Below are 27,306 nucleotides of genomic sequence, written 5' to 3' on the forward strand. Positions count from 1 at the left end.
GAGTCTGATCATGTACAGTAATTAGGTCTGTCTCGCGCCCCCCCCCCCCCTGCCCTTGACCCCCCACCCCCCGACGATGGCATCGCTTTATATGGAATCCAGCTATGCAGCATTCTCACCCGCTTCTGTTCCTCCTCCACTATCTCACTTCTGTCAGTTGCTTTGTTGTTCTTTCTGAGATGTACCATCCTCACGAGTGTCGCGGTGTTTGCAATGGACTTCCTTTTTGTTTTTTCCCCGTTTCGTTTCATTTCGTTTTCCTCTCCCTATCTGCACTTTGAAGCGATTTAAATCAGTGTTTAGAATTCCTGTCCGCTGCGACCACGACGAGGCGTGGTCTCTAAAACCCTAGAGATAAAAGAAGAAGAAGAAGAAGAAGAAGAAGGTGAAGCAAGAAAAGGCGATGATAAACAATCAGTCGGACAATTTTCACTGCGTTACATTCGAGAGAAGGCTCTGTAAAAACAAATGGCTTCTTGTCTTAAAAGACACGACACCATGTTGACTTTAATTGTTATTCCTAAATTTGTATGCAATACCAATCGTTTTGTTTTTTTTTTGTTAATTTCTTTTCTTTTTTTTACCATGTATCCATCTTTTGTATCATAATTTTTATTTGTGCAATAGGATGTAGCTTGTAGATGCTTTCGATGTTTTACGGCTTCCGTTCATTTTGGTTTTCATCCTGTCGTTATGTTTTGAATGCGTTAATATCCCTGTTGCACTTATTGAGTAGTCACACAATCGTTCTTTTTGTTAAACAATCCACCCCTCCACCCCCACCCCCACACACACACACACTATCGTCCCCCGATCGACCGAGGAGAAAATGGTTGACAATCTTCCTTTCTGTCCTTTTCCGCACTATCGTACTATCGCTCCGGGGAGGAACGAACAATCAATCCCAGATTGACTGGGAACGAGGATTTTCATGGAACCCCCTCCCCCACCCACTCCCTCCCTGCTTGCACAATGAAACTGGGAATTGCTCGAAGCTTTGGTTCAGGCTTCGGCTCTGACACGTCAATCACCAGATTTAAAGGTCCAGTGTGTAAAATTTGGCCTGAATTATGATTGTTGTATTGCCAAAATTTTTAGTATACAGCCCGTAAATACATGAATGAAAGTCTATATTCACAATGCTATAAAAGTAATTTTTAAAATGGTTCTTATATGTAAGAATATACATAGCGCGAGGGTCTTGCAACGCTAAATTTCTAAGGAAGCCTGGTGTGGACAATCCAGCTGCCTGACATCACGTTTCGTATTTAGGGTGAATGTTCACATCCTTCAATAAACCAACAAAGAAGAAGAAGGTGGACGACTGATCTAGGTTTGAGTGTGAAGGCCCCTGTAGCACACTGGCAAGCTCGGGAGAGGGAGGTTGAGTGAAAGGGCACTGAAAATCTAAATTGTAACCACTTCATGTTGCAGTTTTTTTCCCTTCTCAAAATCTCCAAATATTACACACTAACCCTTTAAACCTACAGAGGGATTCTTTTTGGCAGTCACTGTACCACTATCACTTGTAGACTGTGTGTGTTTGGTTTGGTTTGTTTTTTGCGATCTGTATATGACTGTAACATCACAACCAGACCAGAGTCTTCTCTTTTGAACTGTCCAAGAAAACAAACAAACAACCAAACCCCTCTGAAGCACGCTGGAAATTTTTTTTTTTTTTCGCTTCTTCTCGTCTCATCCCTTGATGTTTAAATGACTGTTGCAAGTGTGTGAATGTGAGCGAGTGTGCACGTGTTGTGTGTTTTCTTTACGTCTGCAAACTTCCAAGAGTTGCTGGGGCCTCGCGCTGTACAGGCGTGCTGACATGTCACCGTTACTCCATTCTGTATTCTCAGTGCTGCTTCAGGGCATATAGAAAGATCTCATTTATGTTTTTGTAAACTGTAATTTGTATGAGATATGAAAAAAGAAACCTGTATGTGTATTGCATATTAATATTTGCATAATTTTTATGGAATTCTGTTTTGCATTCAATGGACATGGCCTTTTGATTCCATCGCTATGGTTCTGCTCGGTACCGTTTCTGTAAACATTTTCAAGTTGATATTAAAAAAAAAAAGAAAGGTTAAAGTTTCAATAAATGTATGAAATAAGTTTGGGTTGTGTTTTGTACTGTGATGATGTGAAGCGGTTTTAGTATTTCTGTTTTGTTTTTTGTTTTTTTCTTTTACAGTAAAAAATATTTTGCTGTCAAGCAGCACCCAAGACAACAACCAACGACACAGGTGAACGTCATTCGTTTGAACAGCGACTCCAGTTCACTGTGGCGCAGCAAACGTTAGTGTGTCTGTTTTTGTGTCTAATGTAAACAATACACACATTTTAGCCTGCTGTAGTTTTAATGACAGTGTGGTTGCCCTCACAAAAATCTCATTCATGCTGCGTGAACATGCAGTGTAATTGGCTTCTTCGACCTAACTTTTCATGATGCACGTTTAGCTTTAGTAGTACAACTACCATGGGAATACTTCACGTTTTCCGTACCCGAAGCAAAAGCACGATACTATACACACAAGCACAAGTACAATACACTTGTTCCACGTGACATTTAACATAGGGAGTGTTTAAAAAATAATAATAAACGAATAATAAATAAATAGATAACAGACCCTGGCCAACTTTTGACGACACAGACGCACAGCCTCGGTCGTTTCTGGAAGTGACCGCCAGAGGGAGCCCTTTACCCGCTCCCGTCACTTGTTTACCTCGCTCGGCTCGTCTCTTCTTCCCCCGCGCCCCCCACCGCTCTCCCGTCTGCTCCGCGCGCCCTAGCAACTGCAGCATCAGCGCGAGCCTGCACCGCACGCGGCTGCCGCACTACGTCAGTGCGCTGCTGCGGCCGCGTCAAGTCCGCGAGGGGAGACGGGGAGGGGGAGTCATTACCGGAAGTTGGTCTCTGGGAGTGCTGTTGAAAACTGATGTTTTCCAATACATTTAGAATAGAATAAAATAGAACAGAACATAGACGACAGAGTATTTTTTGTTGTTAGCAAAAAAAAATTTTGGGGGGGGGGTGGTGGGACGGATGATTTCTTTACATTTCATTTCAACCACACTATTCATTGTACGATTGGTTGTTATGGCGAAGGGTTATGCCAGTGGTTGCATTTGTGTTTGTATTATTTTTGCCTTTTTATTTTTTTGTATCTAAAATATTTCTATTTTTTTCTATATTTATATTATTAATATTATATGTATATTCTTCTTCTTCCTCTTATTATGTACCAGAGTCTCAAGACGTTGTGTTTATTGAGACTACAATATGTCTAAAGTGTCTCGCAAATTGGATTTTAATAATGTTACAATGTTATAATGTTTTTTATTTTGTTATTGAATGAACTGGGTTTATTTTCGAGGGGAAAACGCTTTTATTTTGAAACCCCCAAACAGGAAACACACTACTTTTACCCCTGCGAGCTTCACACGGTCCCTCTCCCCGTTGCGTGAACCGTGGCTAGCCCAGCAGCATCACCGCCTTCTTCTTCTTTCTATCCCTCCTCCGTGTGTTTTTCCTCTATTTTTCTTATTTATTCCCCGGCGGGTTTTTTGCAACACTGCGCGGCCTCGATGTCGTGCACTTGAATTTTATACTCATCTTTAATTTTTAACTAGCATTTTTTTTTTTGGTTAGGAGGTGGGGGGGCGCTAGCTGCATCCACCGTCGTGCCGCATCAACCGGGGAGAGAGAGAGAGAGACAGAGACAGAGCGAGAGAGAGGGGAAAAAAACACATCCATCCACGACGACCACCGGAGAGAGAGCACAGCAACGCCCATTTGGACCCCTGCCGACACCAGCCTTCGCCTCATTTGTTGTTGTTTTTTTTGTGGGTTTTTTTTTTTTTTTTTTTTTTTTTTGCATATATTTTTCCTCCGTTTCGTCCCGTCTTCCTTCCATCCTTCCTTCCCTTCTTCGCCCACCACCACCGCAGCTCCAGCAGCAGCTTCCCCACCGGGGCTCATATCAACAGGGGCTGCTGGGGGGGCGGGGGGGGGGATGCTGAGGACCTCGGTGCCCTTCTGCCAGAGGCGCACCTAGACCAGACTTCCGCTGGGTGAGTACCCCCTTCTCCCCGAACCCCCTCATCCATTTTTCATACATGCATATTTTTTCTTTTTGTTTTTACGAAAACGCTGCGATTTAGCGACACATGGAAGATACTGCTCAGGTATTGGTGAGGCGCGCACGCGCGTTTCAGATGAAGACGGTGATAACTATGGTGTGTGATTGGGGAATGGGGGGGGGGGTTGTAGGTGTAGGTTGTGAGCGTGTATCCCTGTAAACAAAATTGGCCTACATATAGATGACTATAGAGTCAACTCTGTGGGGGAAGTGTGGGGCTGTTGTTGGTCTATATTACGTTTCTGTCGTGCAAATGCGCGTGTGTTATTGCATGCTAAAAAAAAAAAAAGAAAAAAGAAAAAAGTATCAATCGTCAATTTATAGATAATATCGAGATCATTTCTAGATTTTATTTGCCAGTAATAAAATGAAAATGAATCAATCAGCATCTCAAGACTGTAGGAAAATTGTCAATTGATCCATAAATGCATAGATAATAAATAATGTTTTTATTATTATTTATAATGTCATTTTAGTTATACTTATTTCAAATGTATTTATTTTTTGTGCTTTGCACAGCACAGTTATAAATCTGTCCTCTCCAGATCGATTGTTATCCTTATGATAATAATAATATAGAAAGCAACACGCAGATGTCAATTAAAGTACAACATAGTGACTGATGCAATATTCTTTTTTTTTGGGGGGGGGGGGTAAACAGCCCAGCTCTTGCAGCTGTGTGCTGCTGTGCTTTTCATTTTAAGACAGATTCACACACTACAGTATGTGTTGTTCACCCAAAGTCTTTTGCCTTGTAGCTGCAAGTCGCTGTGGCAGTCATCCAGTAGGGTGCGCTGCTATTGCCTTACAGTGCCACACATCAGTGGCTGTGTTTGCACGGCCACCTAGACTTGGTGCGAGACCTAAACGTCGCAATAAAAAAAAAACTGGCAATGGAAACGCCGAAACTTGGGAAAACCTCTCAAATGTGGCTAAAAGGTTTTGACGCTCTCACGGGGCGGTTTTTCAGACGTATCCATGCGGAGAGGTACATCGCAAAAGTGTCACGGAAACACTTTTTTCGCATTTACGCGTCAGCGGACGTGACGTACGGGGTCACGTGACCAGTTCACTTGGAGTGATAATTGCGCGTTATGTTTGGACAGTGGAGGAGGAGACAGAGTATTTTTTTCACAAGTTATCAGAGAGAAAAATATGACAACCACTGTTGACAGCAAACGAGTTCTACAAGACATCCTGTACCTCCGTCCTCCTCAAAGTGGCGTCTCATTGGACAAGATTTTATGAACCGTGCAATGGAGACAAACACCTGCAAAAATCACAATTGTACTTTGTGGAATTTTTTTTGAAATATCGCTTTTGCGGGAAAAACTGCCATGGAAACGCAAGCTAGTCAGAGAAAAAGCATTCCTGATCTTGCTCTCTCTCTCTCTCTCTCTCTCTCTCTCTCTCTCTCTCTCTCTCTCTCTCTCTCTCTCTCTCTCTCTCTCTCTCTCTCTCTCTCACACACACATATTGAAAAAAACAAAAAACAAAAAACAGGGTAGCAGTGGCCTCGTTACCTAGCAACAGCGCCGTGCGCTGGTCAAGGCCCCTGCCAAATTTAGCTGCAGGACCAGAAGCCTTTGCCAGCCGTTGGTTGGTTGGTTTGTTTGTTTGTTTGTTTGTTTGTTTGTTTGTTTGCATTAGGAGAATGTTATCATCCCGATCGTGCAGGTGAATGTCGCGCAACAACAAACAAAACAAAAACAAACGCTGGCGTCTCGCCACAACACGCCGGCATCCTCCACCATGTAGCTCAGTAGGACCGACTGCTCAGCGAACAGACATCGCATCTAAACGTCTAAACTTCTTTGGACTGGTGGGCCACGATGGGGTTTCTACAGAGAATGGGTGCTTCTTTGAATAAGCGCACTGACTTCAGGGGAAACCTGCAGTGCAATTGGAAAATACGCCAAACGTCTTGGTGAGCCGAAACAATCGGTTTGTCTCGCTCACATTTCACGTGGAAACTCACTGACAAGACCTCCATTCTTTCTTGTCACTCCGTCATGTATTTGTCCGTCTCTCCCATTGTGTTGCGATATTTGTTTTTTGGAAAATAACATACCCAATTATTTTTGCATTTTGCTCAGTTTTGCTAAAGGAAAAATATGGACTGAATAATGTCTGAAAGCAAACAGTGCATTCTAATGCCCTCTAGATAAAAAATGTAAAAAAAAAGGAAAAAAAAGAAATTGGCAATAAAAAGAAAAGAGCTGAAACACTGGAAATGCAAACAATTTCAAGGTTGGTTGTGTTTTGTTTTTTTTGGGTTTGTTTTGTTTTGGGTTTTTTTTTACTGCAAAATCTGGGATGTACTCGTCTCTGCTGCAGCCCAGAAATGGCGGGGGGGGGGGGGGGGGGGGGGGGGGCAGTCACTCGGGGCAGCAGTCCCCCCCGCCTCCACCCCCACTCATTCTGCTTTAAGCTGCCTTAATGCCATTTAGCAGGGGGTTGGGGGGGGGTGGTGTGTGAGACGTGGTGGTGGAGGGTGGGGGGGGGGGGTGGTTTGTCGTATCCGCTCTGGGGGGCGGCTTAACATCAAAACTGGACCAACACACACACACACACAGGCCTGGACAGACAGGCTTATCCCCCCCCACACCCTCCCCCTCTGCAGGGACAGCTGCGTGCCCTCTGATTGGCCGCTGTGCCGCCCACGTGTTGTGGTCGTTGTTTACCTCGTTGTCCTCGGGTAACTCGTTCACGTCTCATCCCTTCTTCTTCTTCTTCTTCTTCTTCTTCTTCTTCTTCTTCTCCTCCTCAGTCTCCACTGGTGGTGGCCTTCAGCCGTCAGCTCCTCCTCCTCCTCCTCCTCCCCCTCCCCTCCATTCTCTGGCAGGACCCCCGCCGTAGCGTCCAGCTGTGGCCAGCGCAGGGCGCCACTGCCGGCGCTCACCTGCCGGGTCCCACCTGGCCTCAGGACCACAGCCGGCACCAGCACGCCACCTACATGAGGGACAAAGCAACGCAGGTACGAGGAGCACCGTCAATCTATCTACCTATCTATTTATCACATACCTACATACCTACCTATCTATCTGTCTAACTGTCTATCTACCAATCTATCAATCTATCTATCATCTATCTATCTATCATATATCAATCTATCTATCTATCTATCATCTATCTATCTATCATATATCAATCTATCTATCTATCAATCATCTATCTATCATCTATCTATCAATCTATCATCTGTCTATCTATCTATCATCTATTATCTATCTATCTATCATCTATCAATCTATCTATCTATCTATCATATATCAATCTATCTATCATATATCTATCTATCTATCATATATCTATATATCTATCATATATCTATCTATCTATCATCTACCAATCTATCAATCTATCATCTGTCTATCTATCTATCATCTATTATCTATCTATCTATCATCTATTATCTATCTAACTGTCTATCTATCTATCCATCTATCTACCTATCTACCTAACACCTACCTACCTATTCATCTACCTACCTACCTACCTATCTATCTTTGCCCTCTCAGCTTTCATTCATAATGCAGTTGCAGCAGAATGTCCTCACACGGTCGGGATGTTTTGACTGGGAGCCTTTTTCAGATTCCTCCCACTACCACGTGTCTCTTGTCTGTCCCTTTTGCTTACACTCGTCTGAAACGCTATGTGTGTGTGTGTGTGTGTGCGTGTGTGTGTGTGTCAGACCCCCAGGGCCTGGGCAGATGAGAGGAGGAGGGGCTCTCACAAGCGCTCGGCCTCCTGCGGGAGCACCGACCAGCTTAAGGAGGTCAGTTTCTCCGACACCCAGCAAAATTCTCAACTACTACTACTACTACTAGTACTACTAGTACTACTGCTACTACTGCTGCTATACTGTTCAACAGGTGTTGTGGAGCCGCGACGTTCAGTCTCTGTCTGTATGTCTGTATTCACAGTGTGTGTCTATGTGTGAAACCCCGCAGATCGCCAAATTGCGGCAGCAGCTTCAGCGCAGCAAACGCAGCAGCCGCCACCGGCGGGACAAAGACCGCAAATCGCCGTTCAACGGCAGCCACACCATCATACAGTCGCAGGTGACGAGTGTGTGCGTGCTAGAGAGAGAGAGAGAGAGAGAGAGAGAGAGAGAGAGAGAGAGAGAGAGAGAGAGAGAGAGAGTGTGTTTGGCGCTAGAATGTAGGGTCTCACCCTGAGGTTGTCTCTTCTTCTTCTATTCCTCAATGTTTGAATCGAGTGTTCGTGTCTGGTCTGCCACACACACACACACACACACACACACACACACACACACACACACACACACACACACACACCACTACTACTACTACTACTGATTGCCCCCTGTGGAAATATTCACTTCTTCACTTCACTTCTCAGAGAGCTTCTCCTAAAACATGACATTGTAAAAGAAGAAAATCAACCCCACATGATGTCACAAAGGGGGCCGCCGCCTCCACAACTGCTCAGCCCTTTTTGCGTATCGCGTGGAAGAAGCGCCGTGTCGAGCTTTCTTTTTTTTCGGCTGGAGACTGTAAACACACGGCTAATAAAAATATGCGAAAAGTGTTTCCCAGAGGCGATAGTCGGTAGTGCGGGCTGCGCCACGAGGCGTGAAGGAGTGGTAGTAGGTACGACGCGACGCGACGCAGCGCGAGCGCTCCCAGCTTGGAGTTCACGACGTCGCATTAATGGTCGCATTCGTCGCATTAACTTCTTGGTTTGTTGGCCTCCCAACAGTCGCAGATGCCCAAAACCATCCTGATACCCATCCCCATAGCCAAGTCGTCGGCCCCCCGCTTCCGCAACAGCGTGGAGGGCCTCAACCAGGAGATCGAGCGCATCACCATCAAGGACACGCCGGAGAAGGAGGAGACCATCGTGGTGAGCCGTCGTCTCGCTCGTCATGGGAGAGCAGGGGAGGGCAAACTGTTTTTGATTGACGGGGCCACTGAAATGCAGGGGGGGGTAGCGGAGCAGCAGCAGATGGATGGAGTGTTTTGGTGAGCCACCTCATAGGAGGAAGAAAATACATCATGGGATGTGTAGAAAACGTGTTGCTTTAACGTCAATTGGAAATGAACCCGAGGCAAAGTTGCAACAAAAATCAGCTCTTTATTGAAATGGATGGAATGCAGCTATTTTATATCTTACTGACTATTAATGTAACTTCTTCAAGTTTGGCGGGCCGGATTTAAAAACTTAGCGGGCCGCATGTGGCCGTAGTTTGCCACGCCTGGGTCGTTAGGGTCGCCAACCCTTTTTGAGCCCGAGAGCCACTTCAGTGGATCCTGAGTCACATGACCGGCAACCAGTTTGCTACACTCCCCTGAAATAACAAACTGTCTCAGTTAAACATTACTACTGTCAATGACACTGATCCATGTGGAGACACTGATTGTGTCAGTGACTTTTCAGTCATTTTCAACAATGACTTTTGGACGCAGCTCGACGAGTTGTACTATTTTTCAAAACAGGCCTGCAGGGGGCGACTCACGCGTCGCCGCCACGTTGGCCACGCCTGCGTTGGCGTGTTAGCATGTTATCCTAGCGCCTGCTGTTGACTGTTGCTGTATTTTGCGTCCGGCAGCCGCAGGACGCCCCAGACGGCCACCGCGCGCCCCCGCCGGTGCCCCCGCAGCGCAGCAGCAGCACCCGCAGCATCGACACGCAGACGCCGTCGGGCGGCGGCCTGAGCGGCAACCACAGCAACTGCAGTAGTCGTCCCGACTCCATCTCGCCATCCTACCTCACCGTCCTCAACGACATGAGCGGCGGCGGCAGCCCCTACGAGGACAAAGGTGCCGGCACCGCGCTCTCTCTCTTTCATCTGCTTTTCTTTTTTTTTTTGGGGGGGGGGGGAGGTTTACCGACCTCTGACTGACCTTTGACCTCCACAGAGCTGGGTCCCTACTCCCCGCTGCCCAAGTACGCCGCCTCCCCCAGGCCCAACAACAGCTACACGTTCAAGAGGGAGCCGCCGGAGGGCTGCGAGAAGGTCAAGGTGTTCGAGGAGTCCATGTGAGTGGGAAGCGTCGACGGCGGAATCAGATTCCACTCCGACCGATTCGCTCCAAAAGCGTGAAATGCGGAAACAGGGAGGAAATGCAGCTATTTTATGACTTACTGACTATTAATATCATTTCTGCATGTTTGGCGGGCCAGATTTAAGAAACTCAATGGGCCCGGGCCATATGCGGCCCATGCCTGGTATAATATATCACCACGACTCCCTCCATCTCTATAGACAGTCAATAGGATTCGTACATCTGGAATGAAGAGTAAATATTTCTCTGTGTGTGTGTGTGTGTGTGTGTGTGTGTGTGTGTGTGCTTCCAGGCCCAAACCTCAGCAGGAGATCCCTCCCTTCTTGTGCCCCGACCGCAACAAGGTCAACTTCATCCCCAACAGCGGCTCGGCCTTCTGCCTGGTCAGCATCCTCAAGCCCCTGCTGCCCGCACACACCCCCGACCTCAGCAGCTTCCGCCCCGGGGTGGGCCTGCGCAGCCACTCCCCGTCCCTGGTGCCTCTGTCCACCCAGCCCTGCCTCCTGGAGGAGCCCGAGAGCTTCTGAGCTTCGCCCCAGCCTCAGCCTCAGCCTCAGCCCAGCCTGCCGCCGCCGCCGCCGCCGTCGTCTGGAGAAAAAAAAAACAAAAAAAACTAACGACAAAAAAAACGACAACAGAAAAAAGACGAACACAAAAACTGGAAACATCTGGGCCCAACGGAAAAGAATGCCTTCAGCATGCCAGCTACGCGCTCTCTCTCTCTCTCTCTTTCTCTCTGATGTCCTCACCTGGTTGAAAAACGTCAAACGAAGCTCTTCCCACTGCCTCTCCTCCTCCTCAGACGACCATCACTTGGGCGCTGGCTTCCGCCGCGAGCATTTTTTTCATTCCTCCTACTTTTTAAGCGCTGGTTTTGCCCCCTGGTTCCCTCAACTAAAAAGGGCGTTAAACACACACACACACAAGACACACACACACACACACACACACACAGACACACACAAAGGAACTCTTATGTCATCGTGTTATACCATGGCGCCTTCTCCACGGACATATCTCTTTTTTCTATTTCTAGTTATTTGTCTTGATATGAAATGCCTTCCATTACGACAAACAAACGTAACAAAACAAAAAAAAAAAAAAAAAAAAAAAGGCGAAAATCTTTGGTGCTGCCAGATTATTATCGTAGCAAAACTTGAACGGTCGCGACAAAAGGAGGAGTCAAAACATGTGCCTGATATCTTGAGACCGCTCAGTTTCGCTCCGGCTTCGTCGCGCACGCCCACGCCCACCAGGGGGAGACGGCGAACAAAAACGAGGCGTAACACCGCTGTGGCGCTACGACGATGCGGGCACAGCGTTCCTGGGACCCGTGTCTGCTCTCCACCTGCCTTTTGTCAATAAGTTTATTTTCCCAACTTCACCTTCTTCACCTTTTTGTCCTCCCTCCGTCCCTCCCTCCCTCCCTCTTCCTCCCCATCGCCGTCACTTCTATTGCTATTTTCCCCTTCTGTCTTGCTCAGTGTTGTTGTGAATCGTGTCCACAGGGGGGCGTCGTCCCCGCCGGACGGGCTCCCCTCTGGCCAGGCGTTGTGGGGTTTGTGTGTGTGTGTGTGGGGGGGGGGGGGGGGGGCTCTGGAGCCGCCGAGCTACTCAGTCACCTTCAACATCTCAAACTTTTCCCCAAAAAATAAGTGCAAAAAATGTTTTTTTATCGCTCTACAGTGATTCTTTACAAAGTAGCTTTAAAGGTCCCGTGTTATGATAATAATAACAATAATAAGATGAAAGTGTCTCTATCGTTCCATGAACTTCTTGTCCTCGTTCAGTTTTTTTTTTTCGGGAATTGAGTGCCTGTGAAACGTGCCGTTTGTGATGTCACAAAGTACACTGACATTTTGGGTTCTAAAATTTGACACGGTTGACATGTTGCTTCAATGTCAATTGAAAAAGAAGCAAAGCAAAGTTGCAACAAAATCAGCGTCTTTGAAGCCCCACGGTAGTTAGCTCTTTATTGAAATGACTCTGAAAACACTGAAACATGGATGAAATGCAGCTATTTAATGTTTTACTATTAATATAATTTCTTCAAGGTTCGATCGGTCGAATTAAAAGCTTAACAGGCCGCATATGGCCCCCCGGGCCGCAGCTTGTCCGTAGGCCCTTCCCTTGGTTCAACAGGGAAGCTAAAACCGATGGCCCGCTGCAAACAGAGGCCTAAATGTGTCATTAAACCTTTAAATAAAAGTTACATGTGCAAGGTGAAAAAACAGTTATAATATGGGACCTTTCAGCTTTTTTTTTTTTTTTTTTTTTTTTCTGATCACCAAGGCCTCCTTTCAACACATTAAGCGTTGTTCCAAGGAGTGAAAACGTACCCTGTGAAATATTCAGTTTCTTAGGAATCTCACTTTCAGCTAAGTAAGTTTATCTATTCAACCTAAAACCTCGTAGCCATTGAATTGAGTTTGGCTGGTTTTTTGTTGTTTTTTTTGTTTGTTTTTTTTTTTTACAGCATCCAGCATGACAACTTGAACAATTACCCTGTGTAGCACGTCGGCGTTCCGTCCCTCCTCGGCCACTGGGGGGTGGGGGGGGGCGTCTTCCTGTTTGTGTCGTTTCTACACGACTGTGCCTGCAGTGCTGCTGGGACAGGAATGTACTGGACATGTAAATACAGAGGCACACAGTGTTTGTACTCCAGTGGGGTTGGTGACAAAAGATCATGTATCTGAATGAGTCAACAGTTGTAACATAGAACCTCCTCTTACTGCTTCTACTCCGCTGAGTACTGTGAATTGCCGAGAAGAAAAAAAAGAAACTGTTTCATTCTTTGTGAACAATAATACTGATTATAATGATGATGATGATGATGATGATAATGTATTTATTTATTTCGGGCCTAGGGGTGGTCAGGGTGGTCCGTTGAGAATTTTAACCCAGGATAGGTTGTTTATGAAAGATACGGAAGAGGATTAGGGCCACAAGAAGAGAAAAAAATTAAGATGGAATTTTTTATTTTTTTTTTCAAGTTTCCAATTCGAGAATAAATTTGAAATTTCAAGACTAAAGCTGAAATTTTGAGAATAAAGTTGACGTAAAAAAGACGAAATTTCGTGAACAAAATCAAAATATTGCAATCAATGTCAACATGAAGTCAAAATGTCAAGAATAAGAAGAACAAAAATATTACAGAAAGGAGATTTTTTTAAGTTTCCATTTCGAGTTTTAAGTTGAAATTTCGTCAAGATAAACAGGAAACTGTTGAAACCTGAGCTCACGAAGAAGTGGGTATTGAAAATGAACGGATGGATGGAAGTTCTCCACTCGGCTTATGCACAGAGCCTTTTTATTTTCAAAATTTCCACTTTAATCTTGAAAAATTTACCTTATTCTCAAAATTTCAACTTTTATTCTCGGAATTTTGACTTTAATCATGAAATTTTGACTTTAATCTCAAAATGTTGACTCTATTCTCAATGTTTTAGCTTTATTCTCGAAATTTTGACTTTAATCTCGAAATTTTGATCTTATTCACAAAATTTCAACTTTATTTTCAAAATGGAAACTTAAAAAAAAATTACTTGTTAATTTTTTTCTCTTTCTTTCTTTTCTCCCGGGTGGTCCGTTGAGAGTTTTAACACAGGATAGGTTGTTTATAGGTCATCCATCTCAGGTTGTGGTGGGATTTTTAGCCGAGAAAATGCACTCGCCAGCCGTAGCAAGAGCCAACGAGAGCTAGCCGTCCATCCTCCCAAGTATGTAGCCTCGCACGGCGGCGAGACCGCGTTCAAATAAACTGAAATAAAATTTAAAAAAAAAACGTAGCAGAGATGGGGGATCAAAACGCAGCATTTTTACAGAGTCGAATTCCGCCGAATAAAAAACAGATTTCCGGAAGGAGGTTCAGGCCGACGACGGTTCTCCGTCTTCGCTCGCACCGGTTTTATTGGGAACACAACTGCCAAGTTGTCATCTTTCTAATCCATTCCTTCCCCTCCATTACCCCTCCCCGACCCACCCACCCACCCACCCCAAAGTGAAATAAAAAGGCATAGTTGAATTAAACAAAGCGTCGGTGATTGACTTGAGTCGTACATTCTTTTTCTTTTCCAGAATCAAGAACAAAAGTCGTGATGACACACACACACACACATAAAGAAAAGAAATCCAGTTTCCCTTCACGAAAGGCTGCATTGAAGCAGCGTCTTCCAGAAGGTGTGAGAAAGAACAAAAAAGAAAGTGATGTGCAGCTTTAAGTCCAACCCCTTTTTTCTCCATGAAGCTCTGCAGGGTGAGATCCACCATAAAGTCCATCCATCATGAGAGGAAGAAGAAGAGCAGTTTCAGTCCTCTTCATCTTCACCTTCACCCCACGGAAAACATTCAAAAGTGTCAGTCTGCCCTGCATAATGTGTGTGTGGTTGTATAAATATAGCACATCTTCGGAACTTTCTCTTCATAAAATAAATCACGTCTCCACTTGAAGGTCCAACCTGCGATTCAACACCGCAGGGACTAAGGTACATTGTCCACGTCATAGTGTTAAATCCAAGCTTTCCGGTGAACGACAAAACTAAAATATGACCTCTAGTGGCCGAGCTGTGGAACCTGTAATGACCCAACCACCCAACAAAATAATGCAAACCCTGTGTCAAGTCATTTAAACATTTTTTTTTTCTTCTTGGCTATAGACTTATGATTGTAGTATGTTTTTTTTTTTTAACAACAGAAATAAGTTCTTATGCCTCCTTTTTAAAAAAAAAAACAAAAAAAACACAAGTATCCATTTAATAACAAGAACGACGCTAGCTGAGCACGTGAAGGCTGCTGGAGACACACGAGACACATTCAGACATTGTCAAGAGTCCTGCTTCACGACTCGCACATTTCCCGGACGGAGACAAATAAAACATCAACGTTGTCTTCTGAGATCAGCCCAACGTTCGCAATCGTGACGCCGCGAAACCCCGTGTTTAGCAGCAACGTTAACCAACTGCAAACGCGGTGAGCGCTGACTTGAGCGGTTGGCATTGCCAAGTTAGCGATGGCCCCCTCCGAAATGGAAATGAGCGGCTTGGGATAACTTCCCCACGCCGGAATCACTAGGCGCAGGCAGCAAACAGAGGGTTAAATAGGCCGTTTTTGTGGTGATCAACAGAGTTTTGGAATAAGCTGGTTGAGCGAAGCTGCTCCGCTCATTTCCTGCTCCGCATCGAGCGCAACGTTTGCGATTGCGTGGGGGGTGTGGGGGGGTGGGGGGATATCAGTGATCTGACTGATTAGCTGGTCGGTTGCAGAGTTGAATCCATTAAATCAGCTGATTGGAATTACAACAAACATCAGGCTACAGAGGATACAAATTAGTGTGCAGCGACTACTTGTGATAGTGTGTGCTAGATACTTTGCACTTAGTGACCTTTGCAAAAAATACAACGGCGGCATCTAGCTGGCAGGACCTTTTAGTATAGTGACGACTCAATGTCCTTTGATGATGTGCCGCAGTGTGCCCAGGGCTAAATCCCTCCCCGACATCCTGGATCAGTACAGGAAAAACTGACGGCTCACACCCACTCAACGCAAACACCAATAAAAACACCTTATTAATTAAAAAAATATGCTTCGGCATCCAAAGTAAACGGGACGCTCCAAGTGTAAATAACCTCTTCCGGCGGCGACACGGAGGAGGAGACGACTTTGCATGTGTGTGTGTGTGTGTGTGTGTGTGTGTGTGTGTGCGCGTGCGTGCGCACGTTGTCCCTCCCGTCTAGCGGCAGTAAGCGGGTGCTCGGTGCGCCGGCTCGTCGTCCCTTTCGCTTTTGCAGGGTCTCTGCATCGCGGTGAGGAAGAAGGAGAAGGAAGAGGATGTAGGAGGAGGAGAAGGAGGGGGAGAAAGAACAAGAGGAGGAAGAGGAGGAGGAGGAGGAGGAGGAAGAGGAAGGAGGCGATTCAGGCGTTCAGCAGCTCGTCTGCCGAGCGTCCAATGGCGTCGGGGTTGGAAAGGGGGTCCAGGTCGGCGAACAGGTTGAACCAGGCCGACATGTCTTTGGTGGTCCCGCCTGAGGCCCCTGCAAAGCACAAACAGAGCGCACACCTTGACTTCACACCGACGGCTGAGAGACCGACAGCGACAGTGTTCTAGGGAAGTAACCAGTTAGGCGTAGCGTAAAGACGGTTGTCATCAGTTTACATGACTGGAAAATAGTGTGACATGCGTCATTAAATCATTGTTACTTGTAGAATATTACAGCTCAGAATTGGAAAAATTGGGCAAAAAATGCAGGCAGCTGCACTTTCAAAGGGGTCCATTGAGCACTAAATGGTTACATCTTCGTGAAAATGCGATTGATTTTGCCGATTTGAATGAGAGAAGGTTATGCTGCCCTGGTCTAAACAGCTGAGAACACATCTTCAGAATTTAGAAGAGTAATCAAAATGTCCTCAAATGGAACGAGCTTTTGTTGTACATATATTGATTTGAGTGTTTTTGTTACTGCATAGTTTATTTTTTATACTGTTTTTTTTAGTGCTGCAACAGTGTAGTTTCCCAATTTGGCATCAATAAAGTACATCTATCTATCTATCTATCTATCTATCTATCTATCTATCTATCTATTGACATTACTCTGATGGAAGTCACTGAAAATATTTACACCACCATTACATTTTCATGAGGGTAACTTGTAACAGTAACCAGTAACCAGCTACACTGGCAAAGAAAATCTCTCATCTCTCAACACTGCTGAGAGCTACGTAGCATACAAGGCTACGCTTGCGAGCTAACCTTTAGCTGGCGGGCCTGGTGCCGGCTGAGCCGACTGGCTCTGGGACCCTGGGGCAGCCTGGAGAGATGGAGCCTGGAACATGGGCGGAGTGGCCCAGCCTGCCAGCAGAGATGGAGGATTAGGAGGATGAGCAGGAGGAGGAGATTCTGAAGAAGAAACAGCACGGAAACGCAGCTACTATCCCGCCCAAGTTGAAAAAGCTGGCTCCGCCACTGCCAACAGGGGGCGCCGTCACCCACCTGTAGCACTCTGGCTGTGATCCAGCAGCTGGGAGGGCAGGAAGCCAGACGGTCCAGGGGAGGGCGGACGTGGCGGCGCTGCTGCTGGAGCTGCGGCTCCCGCTGCAGGCGCCCCGGCAGTGGTGGTGGTGGCGGGAGACTCGAACATCCCGAAAGCGTCGTGCCACTCCTGGCTGAAGTCGTCGGCAGCGCCGGGCCCCGGACTCAGGAGGTCTTTGAGGAAGGCCATGTCGCCACGGTCGCCCTCATCCTCCTCCTCCTCTGGCTGAGAGACACCTGAGTGAGGGGGAGGGGTGAGAGGAGCCAGGAGGGAAAGGAGGCGGAGTCTCACATCAGTATGGAGATGAGGTCAAGTGTATCACATTTGGAGATTTAGAAGAAGAAGAAGAAGAAGAAGAAGAAGAAGAAGAAGAAGAAGAAGACACAGCGACATCAAGTGGTTACATTTTAGATTGCAGGGCTCTTTCGATTATGTCCCCTTTGGGACTCCGTACCCTCACTTCTATCCTTCCCTCCCACTCCTGAGCTCGCCAGTGAACTACAGTGGCCTGCGCACCCCAAACCTGGATACCTCATCCACCTTCTTCTTCGTTGGTTTATTTGAGGACGTGAGCGTTCACCCTAAATACAAAAGACGCTGTCAGGCGACCTGGATTGTCATAGAAATAAGGGGGTGGGAATCAAATATATATATATATATACAAGTATGTATGTATGTATGTATGTATGAGAACCTTTCTAATGGTAGGAAAACCAAATGTCTTATACTGTACTGCGATTATATACTTATGCAGTTCTTTATTTATTCATTCATTTATTTTTTTATTTTCCACTTACACTGGCCATAAAGACAAGTGTAAATGCCTCTGAATGTCTTTATGACGGCTGACAGATTTATTCTCAAAGGAAGAGCTCGTGACCCGAGAGTGTGAATCTCACAGGTCGGTTCCGGAACTTCCTGTTGAGTGGTTTTATTATTGTATTTTATTATATTAATGATGTAATGTATAATTATACACTTTCATTCATATATTTATGGGCAGTATGTAAAGTTTTTACCAATATAAAAATCATAAATCAAGCCAAATGTTACACACTGGACCTTCAAGGAAAGCCAAAGCAGCAGCAGCAGGAGGAAAAGGACTCAAAGGGCAAAGGAGAGTCGGAACCCCAGGGTGAGTTTCTGCCAGCAGGGGGCGAAGTGGGACGGAGAGGTCAGAACCCAATGGGGTGGAGGGAGGTGGCGAGTGGGGGGGAGTGCGGGGAGGGGGGCACTCCAGTGGGGTTTACCGATGGCAGCGAGCTGCGAGGGGCCCCCAAAGTCCCAGAGCTCCTGGGGCAGGGACGATGGGACGCCCAGCAGCAGCAGGTCGTCGGCCACCGGGGCCACAGCCGACGCTGCCGCCAGCCCTTGGAGGTCGGGGGGCAGCAAGGGCAGCTGGGTTTGGGCCGCTGGGGTCAATAAAGTCATGTTTGGTGAAAAAATGAAAGAAAAAAAGTAAAAACTTGCGCACACACACTTCCTCTAGATGAAACAAAACTGACCTTTTGTTAGAACAACACACACACACACACACACACACACAGAGACACACACGCGCACACACACACACACACTTACCGCCATCAGTGGCTTGACTCCAAGCGCCAGGACCTGAAAACGATGACACAAGAATGTGCAATCAGATGACAAAGACAACACTTCTTTCACATTCTGCTCATTTCACTGGATAGGCAGCGCTGCTCCGTCTCAGCCAGCAGGGGGCGCTGCGGTCACTCACCTGCCTCGCTGCCTTCCAAAGGCTTGTAGTCGTCGTCCAAGGACACCAGACTGAGGGAGAAGGGGGAGACGAGCAGAAAGGTGGGTGTGAGTCGTTTGGCCGGCGGGGGAGCGGCGGCTATTTTTAGCCCTGCGCTGGAGACGTGCGGCGGCGCTCTCCTGTGATTGGCTGATCTAAAAGGAGCCACCTGCTACTGCGCCGCACCAGACGTGAGGGTGCGACACAAACGCACAAACGCACACACTTCATTTTCGGTAAACACGGGGCCTGCCGGAGGCCTTGTGCTGGATGATGACCAGGCTGTTGTGTGTGTGTGTGTGTGTGTGTGTGTCTGTGTCTGTGTGTGTGTCACCTGGGTGCGTTGCCCTGCGTAGCCCCCTCCTCCTTGTCGTTCTCCTGGCTCTTGGATTCGCTCATCTTCTCCAGCGGGTCCCTGAGGTCCTGACGGAAAGGGACGGGTTGCCAGATTTAGCTTCTTTCTTTCTGGTTCAGGTGGAACCAATCACAACCGATCACAGCTTTACGAGGCGTTGGGGGGGGGGGGGGGGGGGGCAGCTACCTTGAGCGTGGTGAACTGGTACTGCACGTGACCCCGGAAGGTGTCGTGGATGGCCGACATGGTGTGCGCTGTCCTCTCCCAGAAGTGCAGCAGGGTGGTCTGCCAGGGACGGAGTGAATACATGAAGCGACGTATGAATGAGTGAATATGAACGAAAGCCAGATGAACGGAAGCACCGATGGCCTTTTTTCCAGATCTTTAGGTTCAGTTTAGTTGATTTCAAACATGGAAATAGAACTTTAACAAATCTGTGACTGAAAACTTATGGAAAAAGACGTAACGGAACAGAATGAAGTCGCAAAAAGGAGTGAAAGGAACGAAACCCAAAGAATTTGAGTACTGTAAAAGTACTGTGATGAAGTAAAACTTGTATACTTTCACTCTCATTACAATGACTAATATTTTACTATTTTAATATATATATATGTATATATATATATATAAAAATATAAATATATACATATAAATGATGTATGTCATATATATTTGATATAAAAAATATTTGCACATATGTACAAACATAAAGATAGACATATAAAATGTTTGTGTGTCTTGGGGACCGTCAGGACCGACCTGGTAGGTGCAGAGCGAGTGCGACAGCATGTTGCAGCGGCTCGCCCCCAGCATGTCCACCTTCTGGCACACGTCGTTCTTCAGCTTCTCAAACTGGCCCTTGGTGCCCCGGACCTGGGCCTGGACCTGAGCAAGGGACCAGATAGACCAGGGGGGGGTCAAACTCAAACACACAGTGGGGCACAAAATGTAAAACTTGGGCAAAGTCTCAGTCCGACGTTGACATTTAGTCAAAAGATCCTCCTCCAGATAGAGCAGTGAACCTTTTTTATCAGGACCCAAATGAGTTTTGCTTCAGCTGAATATGCCAGCCCCGCCCTCCCCCCCTCATTTCCTGCTCTGGCACCTTGCGGAACTTCTCCAGCTGCTTGTAGGTGTCGGGGTCCAGCTCCTGGGACACGTCCTTCATCCACAGGAGGGCGCCGCGGTACTCGGTGCGAGACTTCTCCATGCGGCCCACTGTTAGCAGCGTGTCGGCGATGGCGCGCCGCCGGAACGTCTCCACCTCCTGGTGCAGGCGGTGCAGCGGGGCGCACAGCGCCATCCTGTGGCCGCACAGTACAGAACACACATTTTGAATTGAGGTTGTTTTAAAGTGATGTCCCATATTGGCTTTTTACCGATTACCGATATTGTACAACTCCTAATTCTGATACCGATGATACCTAATTCTGATACCAATATTAACCGATACCGATACCGATTAAAATTACCGCATTATGGCTAATTTGTACTGTGGTGTCCCGGATGATGTCGTCAGTTACGAAGGAGCTATTTTGCTAGCAGCCAGCCACCACTGAAACCCCTCTGCTGAAACATACGCGTCGCTTGCTGTTATGCTTCAATGCGCTTTGATGACATCATCAAGCATAGTAGAGACAAGTAACGTAAAGTATTGTTAGTTACTATTTAGTAATACCAGGAAATTCGAGGAATTCATTCTTTGGCATGACTACTAAATTCGGGAGAAATTAAAAAAAAAAAAAAGTCATAATTTTATGATATTTTTTCCAGATACCGATATTTTCCGATAATCTTTAATGCCTTTATCGGCCGATAATATCGGGAGGCCAAGTTATTTCTGTTTCCAACATGGCCACTGGTCCAGGGTGCCACCCTGACTTCACCACTGAAGAGGTCTGCTGGGAGAGGCTCCAGCAGACCCCCGACACCCTGAGCTCAGGGTGTTGAAAATGGATGGATGGATGGATGGATGGATGGACAGATAAATGGATGGATGGACGGATGCATGGATGGACAGACAGACAGATAGATGGATGGATAGATGAATGGATTTCTGTTCTTCCGCTGCCCACCTCTGCTTGGCGGAGGTGCACAGGGCCTTGCTGGTAGCGCCCATCATGTTGCCGGCCTTGGAGCGGTCATGCTCGGCCTGGAAGCGCAGGAAGAGGCCGAGCTCGTTCTCCTCCTGGGACAAGCCTGCAGGAAGAGAACAAATAAAATAGAATTTGAGAAGCCATGCACCCGCGCTGACTTCCTCAAAGCATGACAAGATTGTTTTCAAGGCAGCGCCAGGTGTGTTTGCTCAGAGGTTCCTCGAAAAACGCCCAACGTTTTCTTTTTCAAAAGGGGAAAAACTTGAGGAACTGCCAGCTTTGACTGCTACTTGTTTCATCGTTCAACTACTCATGAGGATCGACTGACAGGAAATGGAATGAAACGAGCAAGTGCACGACCGTGAAGCACTGTGTTGATTTGAGGCAGATGACCTCAAACACCGGGCTTCCTGAAAGATTTTACCCGCTGGACCTTTAAATCCATGTTGTGTTATGGGGTTCTGCTGCTCTGAGGCCGACTGGCTCTGCGTGACTCACGTGTGATCCTCTGCTGGTACCTCTCGATCACCTTGAGCAGCTCCGTGCACGTGGACTGGACCGAGCGGAAGAACTGGAGACAGGTGGGGGAGGTGTGGGGGGAGAGCAGGAGGATGAGAGAGAGGGAAACGTCAAACAAAAAGAAATTATTTTCATCAAATATATGGTCGTTGTTACGATATATAATTTACAAAATTTCCAAATTTTCACTAGAAGGTTAAAAAAAAAAGGTGTTTGGTTGATGCAAGAAATAAAATTATTTTACTGACAAATTCACTTTTCTAATTTGCACTCCCAAACAGTTATTGATTGATTGATTGATGGATACTTTATTCATCCGTATAAGGGCAATGATTACTTATGCTGTGAGAGAGTTGTCATGTTGAATGTGTTTTTTGCTAAACATTTTCACATGTTTATTTATAGTTTGTTTTTTTTCAACTATTCGAATAAATAAAATAAATGAAATGAAATGGGAAAAAAAAAAATGTATATATGGCTATGATTGACGTTACTCATTACTTTTTTGCAACTTCCTGTCTGCCCCTCAGTGATGCAGCACTTCCTGTCTGGCACCCGCCCGCCCGGCCACCTCCCCTCCCTAAGAGGGCACCATAGCAACACAGACGCAGAGGTCATTCCGCTGCCATCATCGTCGTGTGACAGCTGGGAAGACCGAGCCACAGCCGTCAACACTCCTTCCACAGTGTCTCTCGATATTTCTCTCTCTGTTTCTCTCCCTCATTATCGTTTTTAACTTGGACTGAAATGCTAATAAGCCCCATTTACATTCTAAAACCCAATTTGAATCTTGACTCTGCGAGCCTAAAGCAGCATCCGCCCCACCCCCCCAGTGGCTTCTCATTCACCCATTCACTCACACGCTCATACACCAGTATAGGCACGGGAATGTTTGTGCACGTTTGATTCCGGATCATTTCTGCGTCTGCAAGAGCCATGTCGGCCTCGTCGGCAACCAAAACGTCCTCTCCTTTTAGTCGACAAACATCTGTATTTACGCTCCTCTGTGCACAACCCGTCAGTCTTTCCATTGCTTTCAGGCTCGAGGACGCCGGCAGCAGCCTGCAAAGCAGCAGGCGACTCCTGGCGTTGATGATTAACCCTGGAATAAACAGTCGCGCCGCGAGCCGCCGCGCCCATGCGCTTTTATATCAAAAAGTAGAAACAAAATGAAAGCGATGCGATGGATGGCGTAGATTGTGGTTTAGCGCTGGAGTCGCAGTGATTTGGTGACACAGTGACGGTGCGCCGACAAGGGAGACTCAGGTGGACTCAGGTTTCATCAGTCAGGCGGCAGGGAAGGGAGTGGACGTGGCGATGACTGGATACTTTCTGCGGATGAGAAAAAGGGCTCACTAAGTTGCCCCTAAAGCGGGCATGGGCAAACTACGGCCCGGGGGCCATATGCAGCCCGCTCAGTTTTAAATGTGGCCCACCAAAGTGGAAATAGTCAGTAGGTCATAAAATAGCTATGTAGTGTATTTTTTGTAACACTGTAGTTTCCCAATTTGGGATCAATAAAGTACATCTATCTATCTATCTATCTATCTATCTATCTATCTGTCTATCTGTCTATCTATCTATCTATCTCATCCATTTTTCAGTGTTTTTCAGAGTCATTTCAGTAAATAGCTAAATACTTTGGGGCTTCAAAGACATTAAAGCAACATGTTCTCTCCACATCCCATGGTAGATTTTTTCCTCCTATGAGGTGGCTCACCAAAACACGCCATCCATCTGCTGCCGCTCTGCTACCCCCCTCTGTCACAGTTCACAACCCACTGTGGCCGGCTTAAGCCAGACTGGGCCCAAAACCGACAAAAAGTCAAAAACGAGTTCCAAAATCCAATCTGCGCTACTGGTTCTGGCGCAGAGGAAACAGAGGAAGCGGAGGAAGGAGAGGAAGGAGGCGGCGCAGCTCTGGCCAGTTTCCTTTCAGGGGAGGCACCACGAGGCCAGCGGCCCGGGACAGAGGAGGCCCGATCTGGCTCCAGAGCAAACAAAAGAAAGAAACCTCGCAGTTACCGCTTCCCCTGGAGCAAAGCTCTGCGGTCGGCGGCTCCCAGTGGCGGTGGCGGTGGCAGGGCGGTGGCAAATAAACTGTTGTTGTCGCAGGCTGTAAAGTTTCCGCTGAAGCCGCCGCTATAAGACAACAGGAGATGTTTGTTCCCTGATGGTGTTTTTCACCCGCAGGTTTCTTTTGAAAACAGAACATCTAGATCAGGAGTGGCCAACCTCTTTGCACCTGAGAGCTACGCCATGGCTCCTGAGTCATATGAAGGGCTTCCAGTTTGCTACACTCTACTGAAATAACAACCTTTCTCAGTTGTACATTATTATTATCATTATTAATAATAATAATAATAATACTAATAATAATAATAATAATAATAATAATAATAATAATAATAATAATGATAATAATAATAATAATGACACTGATCACGTTAATGAGTTCTCAAATGATGATCAACAATGGCTTAACAAGGTTGAATAGAAGTGAATTTTGGACGAAGCTCAACCAGTTATTTTTTCAAACAGGCCTGCAGGGGGCGACTCATGCGGTCATTTGGGGGCGTTTATAGATTATAAACAGAGTCAGGCAAAAATAATGTATACACACATTAGGTAAAAAGAAAAACTTGCATAAGTATTTCATTTGTATGAGTACTTCAAATCACAATATTACTGTGTACTGCTGTGCCATGTTTTCCCAACAGGTGGCGTTACCCTCACGAATGCAGCGTCAACAAGTGGTTGAGGTAACAAACGTTACCCCAGCAGTAGTAGCCACTGGAAGCCACTTTGAGCACCTCTGGTGATTGTAGAGGCCAAAGGAAACTTGTAATAATCACGAGGTGATTTGGTATTGAAATATTTATGCCAATGTTTGCCTTGCTAATGCGTGCATCCATTATTCTGTCTGATTCCGTACATATCAGCACGTAGGAGCTTCAGCGTGACACCTGCAGAGGTTTAGGCCGTCGACGTCTGAACCAGAGCGTGAGCCGGGAGGGTTTGCGAGGTGCCGAGTGTCTGTTGTGCAACCGGCAGGAACAATGGATGGCATCCGAGCAGGGAATCTTCCATTCCTCTGCGCCGGCGCTGACTGACACAAGGGCACGAAAGGCTCCTTTGTCAACTACCACAGGACAACCTGGAGCGACTCTAATGGGAGTTATTGATCTGGAGCTTTAAACCGCGAGGGGACGGTTGTAAAATGGCATTTCTCCTGATCTGTCAAGACCTCTGATTGGATGAAAAAGACCGCTTCCCCTACCTCCAGCTTGGCGTCCAGGTCGGCGTCCGACGCCACCACGCACTCGTCCTCCTTCTTGCCCGTGGCCTTGATGAGGACCTGCTTGGTCTTCCAGAACTTCTTCTGCATGCGGGCCATCACCGAACTGTCCTCGCCCAGCAGGGCCCGCCCCCCGCTCAGCATGTCCCCGGCAAACCTGACGCACAGCTGCCCAGTTAGACCTCTGATCATAATGTCACTGCTGCTGAGTGCATGTAAGCAGTGGCGAAGTCTAGTTTATTCTAGAGGGTATACTCTGATTTTTACAAATCTGCCCGGTGGCAGCCACGTCATCACAACACAAAACAAGAACCGCCACATTCAGCATCCACATAATAGTGAGATTATGGAAGACTGACTTTGTACTGTCTAAACGTAATTGTATTGCAAGCAACACAACACATATAACGGTCATTTACAGCTGGATTTTTAACTTACTGACCAGCAGCAGTCACAAGACAAATATGTTAAAATAAAGAAAAATGAATAGATAATTAACACGCTTACATATAAAAGAAAAAGTTTCAGCAATCAAGTGCAAAAAAGTGGTGCAAACGCAAATCAATTCCCTGAACTCTCAAAACAGATCAGAGCAAAAACCATCATTTTAATCTCATTTTTAAACAGGGAAAGTGAACGTTGTGACGAGAAAATAAAACATACTCCTACGTAGCTTTGCGCATTTTCTTTTCACTGGTTGTACGGTAATTCGGTACCTTTTCTAGTGGATATACGGCGTCTACCTGCGTAATCACGTAGAGACTACACCACTGCAAATAAGATTTAAAGACAAAAAAAAAAAGAAGAAGAAGAAGCTCGCTCACCCATCCATCATTGAATATCCCTTTTTCTGCTCTGGAATAGGAGAGGAAGAATAATAAATAATAACATGTTACAAAATACAATTTTTAAAAATATATATGTGACACATTAAGGGTGAATCATCAGGAGAGGGAAACAAACATCTGCTGGGTTTTCCCTCTTCATATGTTTCAGAGACACGCATGCAAAGCGGTGCAAAAATAAAATAAAATAAAATAAAATAAAGCGCCTGGAGGGAGCAACCGCTCCACCTGCTTCATTTATGATCGAGTTACTAGCGGTTATCACGGTCCAGCATCAGCGGCTGGCTGGACTTTTTTTTAGTGCCAGGCTGGCTAATGTTAATATGGTTGGTTTGTGAGAGGATCCCGGACACCTGGAGACTTAAAGGAGAAGAAGCCAGCTGGCTGCCTGTCTGTCGCCCAGTCAGGTGTACGATTACACACACACACAAAAAAGAGCTGCCTCGCTGTCACACAGCAGGTGTGTGTGTGTGTGTGTGGGGATAAATTAAAAAAAATGAGGGGAAAACCGCCTGATTCAATTCATTCGGTCGTTGCTCCGATACGATAAAACTTGAGGTCATTTTGTACATTAGCGAGAAAAACCCTTCACGGAAAACGTCACAGGCAGGAGCCGTAAGTAGCTACTAGTATCTACTAGCTAGGCTAGTAGCCAGTCAGCACCGAAGCCCGCAACAACTGTGTCGTATAATTATTTTTTTATTCTTTACACTATTCTGGTTTTTTTTTCTTCTTCTCTTGAACTGACATCCTGTCTAAAAGGACAATTCTTCTACCTTGTTTCCGCTTTTGTCCAACAGTCCGAGCATCTATGCGGCGCAGTCAAGATAGCCTCCGTCCCCGATGGCAGTCAGTCATCATAAAGTGAGTCATGAAACAGGATATGCAAATGGCCGTGACGCGGTTTGTACACACGGGGTCGCTGTCGCTGTCGAGACGGAAAGAAACTCGAAGCCGTTGGTTACAATGACTGCGTCCTGTTTTTTTTTTTTGTTTTTTTTTTTTGGAGGGGGGGTTGCTTGTTAGTGTCGCCTCAAGCTATGACTTGTCAGTTAATTTGCATTTGCGTTTGTGTGTGTGTGTGTGTGTGTGTGTGTGTGTGTGTGTGTGTGTGTGTGTGTGTGTGTGTGTACTCGTGGTTTGAAGAACCACAGAAAGAACCAGAAGGCCTTTTTAGCGTGAAAATAATAATTGCTTTTGAACAATAGTAATGGCCCCATGACGATGATGATGAC

General features: G+C 46.3%; 3 protein-coding genes across 8 annotated transcripts in view; 2 read left to right on the plus strand and 1 right to left on the minus strand.

Moving 5' to 3' along the window:
- The window catches only part of LOC142903597 (bone morphogenetic protein receptor type-2-like), a 33,328-nt gene extending 32,947 nt beyond the window's left edge, over positions 1-381 (plus strand). For all 3 annotated transcript variants that reach the window (XM_076049322.1, XM_076049323.1, XM_076049324.1), the window contains exon 13: positions 1-381. This exon is cut by the window's left edge and continues 453 nt beyond it. The gene's annotated coding sequence lies outside the window, so the exon portion shown is untranslated.
- Positions 382-3,874: 3,493 nt separating this feature from the next.
- fam117ba (family with sequence similarity 117 member Ba) lies at positions 3,875-10,942 on the plus strand. 2 transcript variants are annotated; one of them, XM_076049329.1, is made up of 8 exons: positions 3,875-4,074; positions 6,913-7,119; positions 7,837-7,920; positions 8,069-8,206; positions 8,868-9,011; positions 9,718-9,928; positions 10,028-10,148; positions 10,467-10,942. In XM_076049329.1, the coding sequence occupies exons 2-8, from the start codon at positions 7,099-7,101 to the stop codon at positions 10,699-10,701; spliced, it is 954 nt and encodes a 317-aa protein (XP_075905444.1). In that variant the 5' UTR covers positions 3,875-4,074; positions 6,913-7,098; the 3' UTR covers positions 10,702-10,942. The 2 variants fall into 2 exon arrangements, with proteins under 2 accessions (XP_075905444.1, XP_075905445.1); XM_076049330.1 differs by having other exon boundaries at positions 3,876-4,074; positions 8,096-8,206.
- Positions 10,943-14,899: 3,957 nt separating this feature from the next.
- On the minus strand, positions 14,900-26,991 carry ical1 (islet cell autoantigen 1-like). Of its 3 annotated transcripts, XM_076049326.1 has the most exons (15): positions 26,848-26,991; positions 26,051-26,081; positions 25,209-25,383; positions 21,908-21,980; positions 21,389-21,512; positions 20,419-20,617; positions 20,073-20,198; positions 19,500-19,598; positions 19,293-19,381; positions 18,941-18,990; positions 18,781-18,813; positions 18,450-18,611; positions 17,160-17,435; positions 16,920-17,018; positions 14,900-16,203 (listed from the first exon to the last, which is right to left on the minus strand). In XM_076049326.1, the coding sequence occupies exons 2-15, from the start codon at positions 26,059-26,061 to the stop codon at positions 16,085-16,087; spliced, it is 1,635 nt and encodes a 544-aa protein (XP_075905441.1). In that variant the 5' UTR covers positions 26,062-26,081; positions 26,848-26,991; the 3' UTR covers positions 14,900-16,084. The 3 variants fall into 3 exon arrangements, with proteins under 3 accessions (XP_075905441.1, XP_075905443.1, XP_075905442.1); XM_076049328.1 differs by lacking the exon at positions 18,450-18,611 and having other exon boundaries at positions 26,848-26,990; XM_076049327.1 differs by lacking the exon at positions 26,051-26,081 and having other exon boundaries at positions 26,848-26,989.
- Between the last annotated feature and the right edge of the window lie 315 nt (positions 26,992-27,306).

Source organism: Nelusetta ayraudi, unplaced genomic scaffold (genome assembly GCF_046127955.1).
Source record: "Nelusetta ayraudi isolate G7.1 ecotype Tasmania unplaced genomic scaffold, CSIRO-AGI_Nayr_v1 ptg000114l, whole genome shotgun sequence".
Lineage (NCBI taxonomy): Eukaryota > Metazoa > Chordata > Actinopteri > Tetraodontiformes > Monacanthidae > Nelusetta > Nelusetta ayraudi.